The 18462-nt window shown below is 51.7% G+C and overlaps 1 protein-coding gene and 1 pseudogene across 1 annotated transcript; one reads left to right on the forward strand and one right to left on the reverse strand.

The window, feature by feature from the left end:
* Window positions 1-1298: 1298 nt before the first annotated feature.
* Window positions 1299-5084, forward strand: LOC120648550 (annotated as a pseudogene).
* Window positions 5085-9629: 4545 nt separating this feature from the next.
* On the reverse strand, window positions 9630-11646 carry LOC120650434 (ent-isokaurene C2/C3-hydroxylase-like). The gene is made up of 2 exons (XM_039927578.1): window positions 10535-11646; window positions 9630-10369 (listed from the first exon to the last, which is right to left on the reverse strand). The coding sequence occupies exons 1-2, from the start codon at window positions 11423-11425 to the stop codon at window positions 9761-9763; spliced, it is 1500 nt and encodes a 499-aa protein (XP_039783512.1). The 5' UTR covers window positions 11426-11646; the 3' UTR covers window positions 9630-9760.
* Between the last annotated feature and the right edge of the window lie 6816 nt (window positions 11647-18462).

An 18462-nucleotide genomic window follows, 5' to 3' on the forward strand; every position in this document is an offset into this window, starting at 1 on the left:
TTTAATTTCCCCCTAGTTAGCAAATAGACGGTTTTGTTTTGTAATAATCTTTTGGCTATATACACTTTGCAGAGGTCAGAACTCATTTCCGTTATCTAAAAAAAATAGATTTGCATCTGTGTTATACTTCTAGGATCGACTAGTGCACAGATCGAGCGGGTATTTCCTTTCTCTTTCCTTTTCATGAGTACAAAGGAGTCCTAGATCTAGAACATAGAGTACACAAAGGGAGAGAGGGAGAGACCATCACCACCAGCGCTTGAACTCGATCCGGCGACCATCTCTGGTTCGCTGATGAAGATCTGCTCTAGGGCAGCGGCGAGTGACGCAGCAGCTTCACGGTCGCGGCGGCGTTGTCGTGGACGACAGCACCAACGGCGACGAGTCGAGGACGATGGCGACGGCGGCGGTGGAGACGCCGGTGGAGTCGAGGACGACGGCTGGTGTGGCGCAGAGGCGGCGGCTTCCCGTTGCTTCTGCGCACCCTCAGATCGGGCTATGGTTTTTCGGTGGGTTTGGCGGCGCACGGCGAATCTCGTGCTGTGTGCCGCCGGCCTCCACCTCTTTTTATAGCGCAGCGCAACGGGGGCCCACCAACCATGTGTTGGGTTGGGCGCCCCCGATTAGGGCACGGATTAAGGGCCTAATAGGCCATTGGGCCTATTAGGAATGAGATCAATCCAACAATCTGCTCATCATATTTTAAAGGGAAAATTCAATTCATGCCACCACAACTCCGTGAAATTGGGTTTCATGTTCAAAATCATGCCACTCAATGGCATGATTTTGAACATGAAATCCAACTTCAAGAAATTGTAGTGGCATGGATCCAACTAACCCTATTTTAAAAGTCACATCCCAACCAGTGAAATGAATGGGAAAATAAATTGGAGAAATGAATGACTGAGACACATCACAGGAGTGAATGAGAAATAGATTGGGAAACAAATCGGTGACGAGCGTGGGCAGTTGGACGGCAGGAATCGTTGGGGCGGCGTCGGACGGCAGGCTAAAAAAAAGGAGAGTCCGCAACTCAGCATCATCGAAAGGCCTCCTCGTTGCGCGTGCGTCCGATCCATCACCTGCCCACGCGGCGAACATCGGGCGTGGGACTGCACAGAGGGCAGTATGCAGCCCTCCTGCACGGAATTTTTACTGCAAGTGGTCAGAATCAGACAGACCATCCCTCCACTATATATATTGGTATGTAGTTATGGTACAAATCTATATAATTTCTATACGTGTATGCCATTAAATTCTCGTGCACGCAGTGCTTATCTCTGCAGTCTGCAGAGGTCGCTGTGATGAGCGGGGCGTCGCTGTACATCAAGAAGGACCTGAAGATGACCGACGTGCAGCTTGAGATCCTCATGGGCATCGTCAACCTCTACGCGATCTTAGGGTCGTTCGCGGCGGGCAGGACTTCCGATTGGATCGGCCGCCGCTACACGGTCGTCTTCACCGCCGTCTTCTTCTTCGCCGGCGCGCTGCTCACGAGCTTCGCTGCCAACTACGCCATGCTGATGGCCGGCCAGTTCGCGACCGGCATCGGAGCGGGCTACGCCATCACGATCCCGCCCGTGTACACCGCTGAGATATCGCCCGCTTCGCCCCCCGGCTCCCTGACCTCTTTCCCCGAGATCTTCAGCAACCTCGGCATCCTGCTCAGCTACTTCTCCAACTACGCTTTCGCCCGGTTCCCTCTCCACCTCGGCTGGCGCATCATGATCGGCATCGGCGCGGCGCCGTCCGTCGCCCTGGCCTTCGTCACCCTCACCATGCCCGAGTCTCCCCGGTGGCTCGTCATGAAAGGCCGCCTCGCCGACGCCACGGCCGTGTTGGAGAAGATCGCCGACACGCCGGAGGAGGCGGCGGACCACCTAGCCGCCATCAAGGCGGCCGCCAGGCGCCAGCATCCCAGACGACGGCCTTGCTGGTGACACGGTGGCCGTGCCGGGGAGGAGGATATGCCACGAGAAGGAGGTCTGGAAGGAGCTGGTGCTGTCCCCAACCCCCGCCACGCGGCGCATCCTGCTCACTACGGGACGCCACTCATTTGCCGTGTGCTTTTGGCACACGGCAAAGTCAGTTAAACTCACGGTAAATGATTTGTCATGTGTTACATACGGCAAACGCCACACGGTATACATCGACCGGCAAAGCGGCTATTTGCCGTGTATTGGTTCTCGGGCACACGGCAAAGAAAACTCACGGCAAATGATTTGCCGTGTGTTACACACGGCAAACGCCACACGGCATACATCGGCCGGCAAAGCGGCTATTTGCCGTGTATTGATTCTCGGGCACACATTGGCACTCGGCAAATATTTTTGGAAAAAAAATTAAAAAAAATGGTCCGCCGCCACCACCAGCACGTCCACCACTGCCACCGTCCGCCGCAGCATCTGGAGGGATGGGAGGAGGCCGGGACATGATCCGCGCGGCCGTCGCTGACGAAGGGCGAGCAGTGGGAGCGCCCGGCGCTGTGCGCGCCGGAGAGCACGACGAGGTCGTCGGTGTCGAGCCCCTTGGCGGCGAGCTCGGAGAGGTTGAACGACAGCGGGGGCAGGAACTGGAGAGCGCCGCTGGAGGTGGAAACGCGGCCGTCGCAGCAGCCGCGGGCACCATGAAGTTGACGCCGCCGCCGCTGAGAACGGCGCTGGCATCGCGGGCGGCGAAGGCGAGGACGTCCGCGCAGGAGACGTTGTCGCACGCCGCCTTGAGCGCCCCCTTGGCCATGTCGACCACCACCAAGCCGCGCAGGACGCCAGCGAACCCGCAGCCGGACGCCGGGGCCGCGGAGGGAGGGGTGGAGGCCACTGCGGAGGGAGGGGAAGACTCTGCCGCCGCCGGATCCGTCCGCTCCGCCGGGATCCTTCGCTCGCCGTGGCCGTGGAGGAAGGGGAGGACGCCGCCGCCCGCCGGGGACGGATCCGCCCTCGCCGGGGCCGGATCCGCCCGCGCCGCCGCCAGCCGGGGACGGATCCCCCCTCACCGGGGACGGATCCGCCCGCGCCGCTGCCCGCCGGGGCCGGATCTGCCCACGTCGTCGCCCGCCGGGGTCGGATCCGCCAGCGCCGCCGCTCGTGGGGGACGGATCCACCCACGCCACTGCTGCTTTGGGCCTACTCCGGCCAATGCTAGAGGCCGCGCTGCCGGCCCGTGTTCGGGCCGCGCTGGTGGTCGCCGCCGGCCATGAAGTGAGAGAGAGAGACTGCGGGAGGGGAGAGTGCCGAGGGAGAGAGAGATTACGGGAGAGAGAGGGAGAGGCTAGCTTTTTATTTCAATAGGATAGTCATTTTTTTCATCTTTCTTTGCCGTGCGTAAAAAAAAAGAACACTTGGCAAATCAACATTTGGTATAGAATTTCCAATGCATTTTAGTAGAGGTAAATGAGTTCAAATAAAAAAGTTGTAAACTACAAATTTTATATCTCGTCGAGCTCTACAATTTTGGTATAAATTTTTTTTCATACCAGATCATATAAAAAATTTGTATTCAAAATCTACATCCACTATTCTCTCACATACAATCACACATATACTTCTTGTGAGAAGTTTCGATTTTATAGACATCATTATGATAAAGTGTGCTAAATCTTCTCAACTTTTTATCACAGCCTCCACGTGCGATACCACCACATCATGACAAATCTCATAATTTTCAGACTTCATTTGTTTTTTTAGAACTTAAAAATTATTTGGACACATATTAGTGGTCATATTTCTTGAACAAGATATTCTAAATTTCTTTTCATTTCATGGGTAAGACCCCAAATTGGGCTAAATAACATGAATATAATTTTTCTACTCGTTGTATTCCATTATTTGAATCATTTGCATTTCAAATTTGACTTGATTCAAAAAATAGCTTGAAATGTAATCAATTAATTAAATATAGCAAACAAATACAAAAATGTACAAAATTTTAACATGGAGTAACACATGTTGTATGTGGAGAGTTGAAAAAGTTTTGCGGTTGGAAGTGAGAAAAAGTTTTATTCTTTGCCAAGTGTAAATAAAAACACTCGTCAAATTATTATCTTTGCTGAGTGCCAAAAAAAATACACTCGGCAAAAAACTATTTGCCGAGTGTAAAAAAATACTCGGCAAACTCTCATCTTTGCCGAGTGCTAAAATATAATACACTCGGCAAAAAAATTGTTTGCCATGTATATTTATTTTGCCGAGTGTTTTTTTATCACACTCGGCAAAGACTTTATTTGCCGAGTGCAGGAAAAAATACACTCGGCAAAAGGTTGAGCACTCGGCAAACATGGAGTTTCCCGTAGCGCTCTCGGCTCTCGGCCTCGTCTTCTTTCAGAGGTGTCAGGTATCGACTCCGTCGTTCTGTCCAGCCCGCGCGTGTTCGAGAGCGCCGGCATGGCCGGAGACGGCGAGCTCCTCGGCGCCACCTGCGCGGTCGGCGCCTCCAAGTTGCTCTTCACCTTGGTCGCCACGTTCTTGGTCGACCGCGTCGGCAGGCGACCGCTGCTGCTCGGCAGCACGGCAGGCATGGTGCTCTCGCTCCTCGGCCTCGCGACGGGGCTCGCCGTCGTCGGACGCCACCCGGGCACGAGGATCCCGTGGGCCATCGCCCTGTGCGTCGCGTCCAACCTGGCGTATGTCGGCTTCTTCTCCATGGGCCTCGGCCCCATCGCGTGGGTTTACAGCTCCGAGATCTTCCCGCAGCGGCTGCGAGCCCTCGGCTGCGCGCTCGGCGTGGCCTGCAACCGCTTGGCGAGCGGCGTGGTCACCATGACCTTTCTGTCCTTATCGACGGCCATCACCACCGGCGGCAGCTTCTTCCTCTACGCTGGCATCACAACGCTCGGTTGGGTGTTTTTGTTCGCCTACCTCCCGGAAACTCGAGGCCGGACGCTGGAGGAGATGGGCACGCTGTTTGGCGCCATGGCCAACACGGGCGCCGGAGCGGATGGTGTGGACACGCCGCCGCCGCCAGATAGTACACAAGACACCAAGGCCTAGTAGAAGGCAAACGTGAAAATGCCGGCAGGCACAAGCTATAGGCTCATGCCACAGAATTATACGTTGAAGAACAGGCGAGTTAGACCCCCTCGAGTCGTCTCCATCGCGACCGGCTTTAGTCCCATTTCTGTTGGGCGGTCTCTCAGATGCAATGCTGCAGCGGGTCGGCATAGTGACGAGGGGTGGTGCTGTGTGCAATGGCTGCGATGTAACTGGCAAGTATATGCTGTTTTGGTAGTGGCACTAATCAACCATCGATGGCAGTCTTTCATTTTGTGTTATGGTTTTATCTTTGATCTGATTTGTTTGTGAGTTCTCTTACTCCTTTGTTGCATCTTGGTGTACTCTCCTCTCTCCCTAGTTTTTCCCCAATATGCAATTTTGGCTGCCAAAAGCCCTATCAACAAACCCAATCTCAATAGGGAGTGTCATCGTATAGTTGTAGACTAGATAACGAGTTGAAAGAGTGTCATGGTGATGATACTCCTCTCACATTTCATGAAACTTTTTCTTCTGTCTTTACAATAACTCTGTTATGTTAGCAAATTTAATACTAATAACACTTATATGACACACATTGAGATTGGTCTAGCAAGCAAGGCCTCCAGAGTTTCAAAGCAAAGGTTCATCGATAATGTTGCATAATGATTGAACTCTCTTTCGAACCTGATGCGGTCACATGTACATATGGTTTCGCATTTCTGCACGCTCTCTCTCTATGTTCGGATCTTTTTCATTAACTAGGCGTATAGCCCGCGCATGGGGATGGGGTGCCGGCGGCCGGCCTCCAAGGCGAGCGGCGGCGCAGCCGCGGCCCCCCAGCCACCACCAGGTGGCGGCGCGAGAGGAGGACCGCCCCGAGCGAGCGGCGGCGCGGCCAGGGGCCCCCAACCACTGGAGCATGGCGCGGCGACAACCCCCGCGGCGGCGCGGCCAGGGGGCCCGAACCCCCGCGGCGGCGGCCAGGGGTCCCCCAACCGCCGGAGCGCAGCGCGGCGGCGACCCCCCGGCGGCGGCGGCGCGGCCAGGGGGCCCCGAACCCCCGACGGTGGCGTGGCCATGGGCCCCAAACCCCCGGCGGGCCGGCCCAGCGCGCAGATCCGGCCCAGGGACCGCCGGATGCGGCGAGGGAGAGGCCGGATCCGGCGGTGGGGAGGCATGTCAAGAAGGCCGGCGGGAGGAGAAGCGAAGGAAGGGAGAGGGAGGGACGAACCGAGCCGGCTTCAGCTCGGCCGTGGGCCGCCGCCGCCCGGATGGTCGCCGGCGGCGGCGGCGGCCACCGGAGGCGGCCTATGGCGTGGGTTGGGCGGCGGCGCGTGGAGGCCCCCGTGCCGCCTGGGAGAGTGACGCGGGAGCTTAGTCCTTAGATGTGCGTGGGTACATGTGGTCAGGCGGTTCCGGGACAGGGTATTCTACCGGTTCGTGTTCCCTAGCTAAGCTCGCGGATACCATGTGGTACAACTGCGGTGACCTGATCACGCAATGCAACAAGAAAGGCCAAAATCGTTATGGCAAACCCACCAGCAAAAAGTTGGGCAGTAGTTTCTTCCATAGATCAAGCTTGTAATAACAATGCATGCCTGATGATGAAGGTATCAACGTGTGACTCATGCATGCCAAACATAGCTGTTTTTTTTTCTTTACATATATATGGGAGTAGACAACACACATCGGCAGCTAGCTACCTCTAGCTATAACCCTCCGGTTACTCCAAAGGGTCATTTGCTTGCAAAAATAATGTGTTAATTCCTGCGAAACCTATACACCGTGCTTAAATTACTGTTGTATACGAGTATTAAATCTGCCACGTTCACACCTGTAGCGCCAGTAGCCTGCTCTCATACACGTATACCGATCTATTCCTTTTCTTGATTAAATAAAAAAAATCTGAGTATACATGCAGGGGCGGATCCAGCGTGGGGATATGCATCCAATAAAACCCCCTCCAACAATTTTTAACCATCGATGAGTAGTAGGAATAAGAAAAGTTGAGGAAGAACCGAAGAAGAAGAAAATGAGAGAAAGAAAGAAGAACAAGAGAAAGCCTCCCTCCCAAAAAAAATGTTAAATTCTTGGATCCACCAATGCATACCTTTGCTGAGTATGAATGTAGGGCCCAGATATATGCCTTATCTTGTAGTGTCACATGTTTATTGACACCAGTAAATAAATTATGTTGTATTCGAAGCTCGTCAATTTTACTAAAATCTACATGTGTATCCAAAGCTCGTCAATTTTACTAAAATCTACATGTTTTAGAATGATGTTTTACTTGTGTATATATGCATGGTTTTTTTTTGTGTATTGAATGAATTAGGAAATACAAGTACTACCTCCGTCTGGTTCCTTGAACATTAAAGATGGTTGCTGCAAATTATGTCAGTTGTTTTCAGAATATTTAGTTCAACTGGTAGCACGAAACCAAGCCTATAGAAATTGAACACGGGACTCATTAAGTTGCAATTGTTTGAAGTAGTTAAATTCTGTATTCCCCGCCCCCATTATTGTCAGCAACATCTTTGCGGACCAAGTGATCATCTTTAGATGATGAGTGATAGACAACGTTGGCTCGTGGTATGCACACATAGGATGTGACGTAATGGTTGACGACATGCGGTGAAGGTCAAATTAAAGATTCATACCAATAGACTAAGGGTGGTGAAGAGTGAACATGAGTAGTTTGGACTGAGGGATCCGAGGAGTCTGGGTGGAGTCATGAGTGATCCACGTGGTGCACGAAAGAGCAAGAGTACATAAACGTGATGAAAACAGTGTCAGTCAAGTCAAGGAGGAAGCGATGGCAAGTTCGAGTGAGAGAGTGTGAGGGTTAAAGTTTGGATGTGTTGATCTAACGGTTGTAGATGATTTTATCAATCTCAAACACTAAAAAGGTTGGGAAGAAAAAATCTACTAGAAAATATAGGATTGGCGTGCTCGCTACACGCAGGCAAGTGGACCAGCCAGCCCTCACTTGAGGCTGGCTCGGCCTGGCGCGCGGCCCAGCCAGCCACACGAGGCCCACGCGTGGCCCAGGAGGGGGCTCGCCGGCTCGGGCAGGCGGCGTGGGCGGAGGCCAGGTGACCTGCAGGCCTCGTCACGAGGTTTTTCTAACCATTCGTAGGGTGAACTCGTCACGAGAGTTTGTGTCACCTTAGATGTCTCATGTTGAATTCATGATATAGATCTTGTTCTCTCAGATAAGTGAGATTTTTTTAATATTCGGTTTAGCCCCTCTAGTTGGCCGTTCTGATTCACCACTCCCTACTTTTTTAGTGCAAATATTGAGAGTCGCTCGTGTGATTGACAGTCAAATCATTACATAAGGCACAATAACTCTTTTTTGTTCCGGAATATTTTTTTGGTTCCAGAACAATTTTTTATATTGCTGGAACAATGAAAAAATTGTTCGACAATAAAAAAGTTGTTTCGAAATAAATTGGACTGAATTACACATGTGGGCTAGTTTGCTAGGCTGATTTAGGCTCAAAACACGAAATCTAGAGTTAGAGCAGCTTGCTGTGATGGATGGCATCGCAGTCACGCAGGTGAATTTGGCCCTTCGCCGAAGCTTGCGTGAATTTGGCTCGCATCTCACAATGCATTTACCACAGGGGAGACGGCTTCGGTGAGCCCAGTGATGTAAAAAGGAAACAAATTAACGACTTGTTCTTGGAGCCTGCGTACGGTTGAGAGGAACTACATAGATCTGGCCCTGATTATTGCTCGCATGTGGCAACGTTGGCGTGGGGGTCCAATGTACCTACCCTCTCCATTCTAAATTAGAAGTCGTTTTGGTTTTTCTGCGAGCACTAATTTTATTATGCACCTAGACATGATATGTATCTAAATGCATAATAAAAATTATACATCTAGAAATGTCAAAACAACTAATAATTTAGGACGGAAGGAGTACAATTGTCCTTTGCCCTTGGATGCCGGTTGTTTGCTTGCTGCTGCCGGATCTGCTCGCACAACAAGATGTTGGTGTTTAGTTGCTTGTCTGCATGGCTCAATTATTATGCGTAACAAGATGTTGGTGTCGAAGTAATTTTAATTTTCTCAAATGTCGGCAGGAGAAGAGATAAATCAATGGAAAAGTGAGGTAGAAGCAGACCATTTGACCTTGAGTTTTCAACTTATCACAAGTGCTCGTATTTTATTAATTAGTTTTGGCATCATTTCCTGATTATTCTTTTGGTGAATTATTTTAATTCGTCAACACCATATCCGCCGGCCTAGACTATTTGAGGTGCTAGAGGTAGGAGGTGCGTGATGAGTGCATTCAGAAAAGGTGATTATTCGTGTGTGTGTGCGCGCGCTATGTTAAAAATATAGACAATTGCGCTGCAGCATAGATGTTCATTATTCGAGATGCGTTTGTTTTGGGTGTGTTCACTTGGCCTTCATATATCGCTACGGGAAAAAAAGGTTATTGGTATAACGCGGAAAGACTAACGTTGGTAATGGGCATAGTCAACGTTACCATTTATGGGTTACTAATGTCTGGTCAACAGTAGACTGCTTGCACGCTTCACACTAAAACCCATTGAAACATTAACTAAAGTACAAATTAATTAATTATTTACTTTACCCCACCATTTGAAATTTTTTTGTAAATCAACCACTGCATGCACCTCTGAATATATTTCTTGTCTAGCGCTACAAAGTGCTAGCATAATTGTAATTATAATTCATCGACTAGATGCATAAATGGAGAACATAGCTTGATATATAGTCATATTATTTTTCATAGCGTAGATGAACCTAGCTACTTATTTTGGTACAAAGCCAATGCAAGGTTTGGCTTTCAGCATGAGCTTGGACTTCCTTCTCAACGTTATACCAAAGGCCTCAGTCATGTCAAGGTCTCCAGGCAGCTCCCAGTCGAAGTGGTAAAGAAGGCTAGCGAGCACCAGCTCCATGTTGGCCAGCCCGTGCGTGATGCCAGGGCAGATTCTCCTGCCTGCCCCAAACGGTGTGAACTCGAAGTCATTACCCCTGAAATCAACGCTGCTACCATCGAACCTCTCCGGCCTGAACGCCTCGCCATCGCCCCAGAACTTGCCGTCCCTTGCTATTGCCCAAACGTTCACAAACACCTTGGCTCCCTCGGGCACATCGTAGCCCATCACCTGGCATGTCTGCCGGCACTCCCGAGGGAGCAAGAACGGCACCGGAGCGTGCAGCCGTAGAGCCTCCTTGATCACCAAATGGAGGTAGCTTAGCTTGACCATGTCGTCTTCAGTTAACTTTTCCTGTCCTCTGAAGGTCTCCCTCACCTCTGCCTGCGCCTTATGCAACACTCGTGGGTTCTTTACAAGCTCTGACATGGCCCATACTAGTACTGTGGATGATGTTTCACTCCCGGCAGCAAAAATATCCTACAGTAACTCTTAGTTAATTACCAATTTACCATGTGAGAAAATTTTGTTGGACGCAAAGAATATATACTAGATCCAAATTTAAGTACCAAAAGCTTAATTAGCTAGTACTGAAAATAAATTTTTAATATGATAATCGAGTGATGAACAAGCTGATCTTCTTACGAAAATGACGGTGCTGACTATCTCGTTGGTGAGATCAAACTGCAGGCCACCTTCCCTCTGCAGCCTCAAGAGAAGACCCAGAAGGTCTTCCTCTCGCTCCGGCATCCGCGTGACTGCGCGCTCATGGATGATGCTCTCGATGATCCGGTAGATGTTCTTCTGGCACCTTGCCATGTCCCTCGCGGCGGCGCTGAACCGGCGAGCGAGCCGCGAGGACGGGTACAGGTCGGCCAGGTTGAACCCGCCGGTGAGCCGCACGGCCTCATCGAGCTCATGCAAGAACTCGTCTCGGTACCTGCACCGCCCGCCGATGGCCGTGCGCACGACGATGTCGTTTATCATGCGGCAGATGGCCTCGCCGAGGTTGACGGGTTGGCCGCCGCCGCCGCACTCGCCGGAGATGGAGCGGAGGAGGCGCGCCACCTCCTCTTCCCGGACGGGGCGGAAGGAGAGCACGCGGCGCTGGTTGAAGAGCTCGAGCATGCACACCTTGCGGAGCTCGCGCCAGCGGTCGTTGTAGTGGGAGAAGATGATGTCCTTGCCGCCGCAGCTGATGATGTCGAGGGTGGCGCTCAGGTGGCGGCTGCAGAAGGCGACGTCGTGCGTCCGCATCACCTCCCTGGCGGCCTCGGCGGAGGAGACCACCAGCGTCGGAACGGAACCGAAGCGGAGCAGCATGAGCGGCCCGTACGCCGCGGACAGCTCGCGCAGTGCCTGGTGAGGCAGCAGGCCGCTGATGAAGCGCGACAGGAGGAGGTGGTGCAGGCTGCCGACGAGCGGCAGCTGCCATGGCCCCGGCGGGAGGCGAAGCGCCGACGACGACTTTGCCCTGATGAGTTTGAGGATGAGGAGGAGGAAGATGAAGATTGGGCACAGTGTCCTGATGTCCATTATCTGGCCAAACCAGCTGTTGGAGCTCAGATTGGCTAATGCTGAGAGGCCTAGCTTCACGACATTTATACATATACTCCGTAGCAAATAAGCAGATTATCTCTAAGAAAAAAAATTTAAGATTGATGTATTAGCAGTGAGAATCTTAATGAATCTCATGAAAAATTATCGAAGGTTGTTTTGATTGCTATCATATTCCTGGTAGGCCATCCGAGATGGTGCCCACGAGAAGATGCTCAGCTGGTGCCTGTGCGTGCCTCCAAGAAATCATTTGATCTTGTTTGTTGTCTAGGCTGCATAAAGACAGTGGTGACAAATACAAAAGACAAAGCGGAGGGGCGCACTGCTCCCACCTTGTTGGCGCATTATTTCACTGTCTGGTATTATTTACTTAGAAAAGACGAGAAGCGGGGGCTTGGCATACACTTTTCCTACCTGGGTCGCGCATTATTTCCTTGTTTCACTACGTAGTAAGAAAGAACAGTACACGTACGCATTAAAAAGCCACTATGGAGGGGTTTTCTATTACAGCAAACGTTGGTGAAACGATATCCCTTATTGCAATCGGGGAAGTAAATAATGTCAGCATTAGGTGAATCACAGACAGTTAAAAAAACAATGAAACCGTCTAAAATTGATTTGAACACATTACCTGAGGAACGTGGAGTACTCTATCCTGCTTGTGATGAGTGAATTGTCAACCGTGCGATGTGATCGTGCGCTTGGTCTTTGGTTGCAGGTACACGGGCGTCAAGTGTCGACGGAGAGCTGCTGTGGAGGTGCTGTGGCCGATGGACCGTGCGGTGGACGGCGGTGAAGGGCAGCCGGGACCGGAGCTCGTGCCGGGCGACAGCTGTGGCGTCCACTCTTGGATCGAGGGCGCAAGCGGCGACGGAAGGCGGGTTTCTTGGTTTGCGCCACAAAACCAAGGAGGCGGACGGCGGTTGAAGACGCCAAGTCGTGGAGGCACGGGCGTCAGTCTCGGGACTGACGGAGGCGACGGGCGTCGACGGCGTCTAGGGCCTCGCTGTGGGCGAGGAGGTGACGGGCGTCGAGCGGCGTCTAGGGTTGTCAGAAGGCCGAGGCGGGAACGGCGTCTAGGGCCACGACGTGGAGGCGGGAATCTTCCCGCACGTGGAGTTTTGGCGGTTTTCTCAAAACCGGCCACCTCGCCGGGTTTCGCGGACCCTCTAAAACCGCGGACAGGATCTTCATCTATGTGGCGGTATTGCGGAGAAGACTTCGATTCGAAGAAAGAACCTCAGCCGTCGGATGAGTCTATGTATCTTTTCCGGTTTTGCCCCTACGGGCCTTTTAGTTTATTTTCAGCTCTAGAGGTAGTTTAGTCTTTTGGGTTGAGAGTTGTTGGGGTTAAATACCCCCCTCACCCCCTCTCCCTTGGGGCTCTCCTTTTTTTGCCTAAACAGCACGCCGCCTCCCCTTCCCAGGCGCTCTCTCTCTCCCTTTCTCTTCTGTTCTTCCTCCTTCTCTGGGGGTAGGGTTTGAACTATAGATTTTTGAGTCCTTGTACTGAGATTGAATGGGAAAGGAGGCCCTTCCCTCCTTGTGCCCTCCGGGGATTTGATTTCGTTTCAATCTCATACGTCTTGTGCTTTGTTTGTGACGATTTTTGGTTTTCGTTTGTGTGATCATGAAGCACGAGATCGTAGTTCTTCTCTGAGCTCTTTGAGGTGAATCCATCGCTCTTTACTTAGTGCCAAACGCCTAGGATTCACGAGCTCTTTCGATTTGAAGTTTTTGAGTTCTAGAGAAAACCCCGTTTTTACTCGGAATTTCCTCGATTTCTCCCAAACCATGGAGTGATTCGTCGATTCCTCTGGTAGGTAGGTTCACAAGGCCTTTGTGATCATGCCTGCAAAATTTGGGGAGTTTTTGACTTGATTTGATCCTCCAATCACCAAGTTTTCCAAAGATCGCGGGCTGAAAAACCTGTTTCTGCGTCGGGCTGAGTTTCTACCTATCACCGGTTAAACCGACGCTTGTGATATATTGCGTCGGTTCAACCGGTGAGTTGGTTTTTCGAACGTTAGGGTTTTCTGCTTTGCGTCTGGTTGCACCGGTGCATTTTCTCTCTTGTGCATCGGTTCAACCGGTGAGACCGAGCCAGTACTACTCTGTTTGCTGTTTGATTCGTTACACCGACGTATAGAAATTTCTGAGCATCGGTTCAACCTGTGTTTAGTGTGATTCGTTTTGCAGTGTCTCTTGACAACTGCACCGGTGTTCGAATTTTCGTTACGTCGGTTTAACCGGTGCTTGGAATCTCTAGTTTGTGGTCTCTCTGGACAACTGCACCGGCGTTGGTGTTTGATTTTGCCGGATCAACCGGTGTGTAACACCGGTTGAACCAACGCTGTTCAAACCCATCCGTCGGATCAACCGGTGCTCACTTTTTCTCTCTGCTGCCAGCTCTGCTCATCGGTTGAACCGACGTTGTACAAATCTGTGCGTCGGATCAACCGGTGAGTTATACCTTGTTGTTTCTTGTGCTGTTTCATCGCGTATGCTTCCGCACTTGTTCACGCTTTATTCCTAGGAGTGTTTAGTGTTGGTGTAACTCCTTCATAGCTACTCCACACATCTCCTAGGACTCGAGAGTTTGGGTGTACTCTTGGGATTTGACCAAATCGCTTCCGGTCGTAAAATTTTTATTTGGCTCCCATTCACCCCCCTCTGGTCGCCTTTTCGGTCCCTCAATTAGTCGAGCTCAACTCTGGAGGGCGGCTGTGATGGGGATGATGGCGTGGATGGAGCTGCGGGTGGAGAGGCTGCTAGGGGTCTCACCTTCACAGGGAAGCACTTGAGAGCGAGGACGGCTTCTGGTTCTTGAGAGCGGTGGTCTAGCTAGCAGAGCGGGGAACCTCGGTGACGGTGAGGACTGGGTGGCGCGGCGGGGAAGAGAGCTCGGCGCTGCATTTTATAGGCCGGGGAGGGGGATGCAGCCGGGTATGTGCGGCCAACCGCGGCACTGTACTTGACGGTGCTGGCGACGAGGCCGGGCAAAGGCCGGCGAGGGCGCTGATCTTTGACGATGCTAGCTAATGGCAGCATGCATGGCATTGCTGCATGTGCGTACCAGAGAGGAGGACGGCAAAGGGAGCCCTGGCTTGGCGAGCTGCACGCGGAGTTGTGCAAGGACGCGCTGCAAGGACAACGGGTGTGTGCTGCGCCGGAAGACGGGCGGCGCGGCGAGCATCCGGGTAGCCATTGATGGCGCTCAGCATCGCGAGCGGCGAGGCGGCACAGGACGACAAGATAGGTCGGGCAGGGGCCGAGTGGCGCGCCGGGCGTCCCGGGCGCGTGGTGCGCGTGGGGCTCAGGGACGCGCATGCGGCGTGTGGGTGCGTTGCCTAGCCTGCTGATGCTAGTGCTTTGCTTGCGTGCGTGCTGTGTTCAAGTGCTGTTTGCACACATGCAAGCTGCATGCCGTGTGTGTGCCAGAGCTCAGAGACGAGAGATGATAAAAGGGAGTTGGTGCTTGTGCATGAGGGCACATACACGTGAAAGAAGTGATTAGGGATATTTTAGAGAGAAGATTATATACCGATGGAAAGACAAATGAACGAAAGATGTGGTAGGTTGGAAGAGAATATTTTTGGATGGAAAGAAAATGAGCTCAAGAAGATTTTTGCAAAGTTTTAAAATTGTTTTTAACGAGTAAATTATTGGGGTGAAATTTACGGATGTTACAAACCTACCCCACTTAAATTGAATCTCGTCCTCGAGATTCGGCTGAGTCCTGAACAGATGGGGAAACTCCCTCTTCAGAGCATCTTTGCGTTCCCACGTAGCTTTCTCTACTCCGTGTCTGCTCCATTGCACTCTGTAAATCCGTACTTCTGAATTCCTTGTTCTCTTTGTGACAGTGTCCAGAATTCTGACCGGTATCTCCTGATATCGCAGGTCTGGCTACAAATCTATCGCTTCTACTGGTACGTGTTCTGTCTCGGGTATCCTCAAATACCTTCTTAGTTGTGATACATGAAATACTGGGTGTATATCTGACATTTCTTCCGGTGCATATCGGGCCAGCTCCATGAACTGATGGGTGTACTCTTCAACCGACATGCTTCCTTGCTGTAGTGTGTGGAACTCATCCGCCTTGCGCTTCATGGTGGCCGAGGGAATATGATATCGGCGGAACTCCTTCACAAACTCCTTCCATGTGATGGTGGAGGCATCTTCGGCGGCGGCACAGTAATTCTCCCACCAGGCTAAGGCAGTCCCGGTGAGTTGGTGGGCTGCCAGAAGGACTTTGTCGCGGTCCTGACACTCGAACGGCTCGAGCTTCCTCTGAATTACACGTAGCCAGTCATCTGCATCCAAGGGGTTGCTGGATCCGGCAAAGGTGGGCGGCTTGGCCCTCAGAAAAGCTGTCAGCTTGTCATTCATGGTTTGCTCTCGAGGCCACATGTTTACGAGGGCATTGGCTAGTGTTTCTAGGATGAGGGTCTGGTTGTGGATTATATGTGCCAGGTCCCCGAGGGGTGCTGTTGGTGGCAGTGGCACTTCTCCTTGATTTTCTCCTCGGTTCTGGCTCACTTCCTGTTCATCCTGGGGAGGGTTCTGTCCATTAGGCTGCACTCCCGTACCAGCGACTGCAGGGTTCCGAATGCGGGAGGCCCTTGTAACGCTTCGGGAAGCCATCTGGAGATTGGGTAGAGTTTTTGTGAGATTGGGATTAAGTGATGTTTAAGTTGTTTAATTCGTATTTTTGAAAAGGCAGAATCTACCTTCTGCCGATAAGCACACAACTAACAAGCACACAAACATAGCAAACAACAAGCACACACAACTTTATTATCGCAAGGGAGGGTACATCACGGGGTAAGACTAAAACGCGTACAACATGTCCGGGTACAGGTTCATACTTAAGGGTACAACTTAAGCCAGTGGGGCTGGGAAGTACAACACTAGGATGGCGTCGGCCATTCTACTCGCGGGGCGAGCCTTCTTCCGGGGCGGAGTGTGCGGGTTGTCCTTGCTCGCCGTCCTCTAGGTTTCCATTTTCCCTGGGTTGCGTAGCAGCTTCTCTTTTACCGACGGCAGTAGACCCTTCAGGGTTCTCGGGTGGGGCTTGTGGGGTTATCACGAGTGGTCCCCATCCTATGACGGGTGTCCCGAGTAGAACTTGGTCTTCCCCAATTGACGGGACCGGGGTTCCACTTCTGGTCCATTCTTGCATACGCCGGTCTCGGGCTTGCCTGAGGCTCTCCTGAGCAACTGCTTCACTACTGACCGCGGCTGCGGATCTCGCCTCGGCTTGGGTTGCTCGTATCTGTTGCAGTCTCACCGCGAGCTCTGCTTGCTCGGCTCGATGGGTCTGCTCCCTCATAATATTGGCTTGCTCGTCAAAGAGCTGATCCAAGGCGGCTAGGTAAGTGGCCACTTGGTACAGAGGATCTTCTTCAGGGCGGCGCCGTTCCAGACTTCTCATGCGTGCTTCCCAAACTGGGGTTCTGATGGCCGGCGGAAAGAACCTCATTGGTGTGGAGGCGAGGTGTCTTTCAAAAATCCGGCACAGGTAACGGAGCGCCTTTCTAACGGCCAAGGGATAGGTGTCTTGGTGCCTAAACCCTGTAGCGGTCACTCGCCATGGCTGGATATCGGGGTAGCGATCACTTCTGGCGATGATTAGAATCACCCTGCAGCGGAGGGTACCATGGTGCTCGTACTCTCTGCTCTAGTACCTTGTGCGTTCCGTGACGCCAAGGCTTTCCAGGGCGTTGATCAAGAGGCTGGGGAAGCCAGGTGCAGCTTGACAATTGCCCTGGGTCCATCCTTCCTCAGCCATCTGAAAAACAAAGATTAGGTGAATCTGTTTTGTATAAAAACGGTCTATGAGGTTAAACATGGTTGGACCTAATGGGAAAGGCTTGGAAAAGGATTCTCGCTCCTAGGGGTCACGTCCTACGGCCAACCTACGGCTCTGATACCACCTGAAGCATCCCCTCATAAGAGAAGACTTAAATGTGATACAAACATCAGTCCTAGGAGACTGATGACACATTTATTACATCAGATGGTTCATCACCGTACAACTCTATGCGGTAGTGAGCAGAGAAGCACCACTATCGCGAGGATTACAACCCACACCCACACAATGATATTAAATATAAAAAGAGGGTCATCAGAGTCTTGCGCCATGCGGTATCTCCTGCGGGTGACCCTAATCCACAGGCAAGGCTGGGTGCAGGACGGTACCCTACTCGACGTCGTCAGGAACGAAGTCTGGGTCTTCCTCTATAAAAATTGAGAATGGGGTGAGTACAAACGTACTCAGCAAGTCCAACCACACCCACGGAGGGGGAATAAACAGAGTATAATGCACAGGGTAATTCAAGGATAAGGTTAAGGTTTACTTTTGCGGAAAGCAATATTTTATGCAAGGGTTCATTTGGAAGAATGACATTTCCAAAACTAGTTTTCTTGTACCGAGTAACACGAAGGGTTGATCCACACAGGATCCAAGTTTTAAACTGCTACCGGACTCCTCATCCGCCGTAGCACACGGCACAACTGCCGGACACATTTCCGAAACAACTCACGCCAACCCATCCCACAATAAACACTAGTTATGTGACCACACCGTAACTCGCCCATTACCGTGGGCACGGCTATTCGAATAGGTTCTTAACTCTGCAGAGGTACCGCAACTCGATCACCTTAGTGTCGGTGCAGATCCCAACAAAGCCATTACCCACCTTAGCTAGACCTGACTAGCCATCACGGGATGCACCAAGGGGTCATTGACCTATCACAGAGGTTTTAACCGGGGCATAAGTCACACAGAGCTAATCCCTTCTCCTTGATCACCCGTTGCTCTCAGCTCTCCTGATGGCTATCAGACTAACTAGTGGGGTTTATGCTAAGCCGTTGCCCATTCAACGGTCGAGTGGTTTGCACCATAGTGGAGTTAGGTGAGATGACACACCAACTCGGTCCTTAGTTGTGACAAGATGGATATCTCCCTTCCTTGCTCTGCCACACAGACACAAGCACACCAATTGGCAAAT

The sequence above is a fragment of the Panicum virgatum genome, chromosome 9K (genome assembly GCF_016808335.1).
Source record: "Panicum virgatum strain AP13 chromosome 9K, P.virgatum_v5, whole genome shotgun sequence".
Classification (NCBI taxonomy): domain Eukaryota; kingdom Viridiplantae; phylum Streptophyta; class Magnoliopsida; order Poales; family Poaceae; genus Panicum; species Panicum virgatum.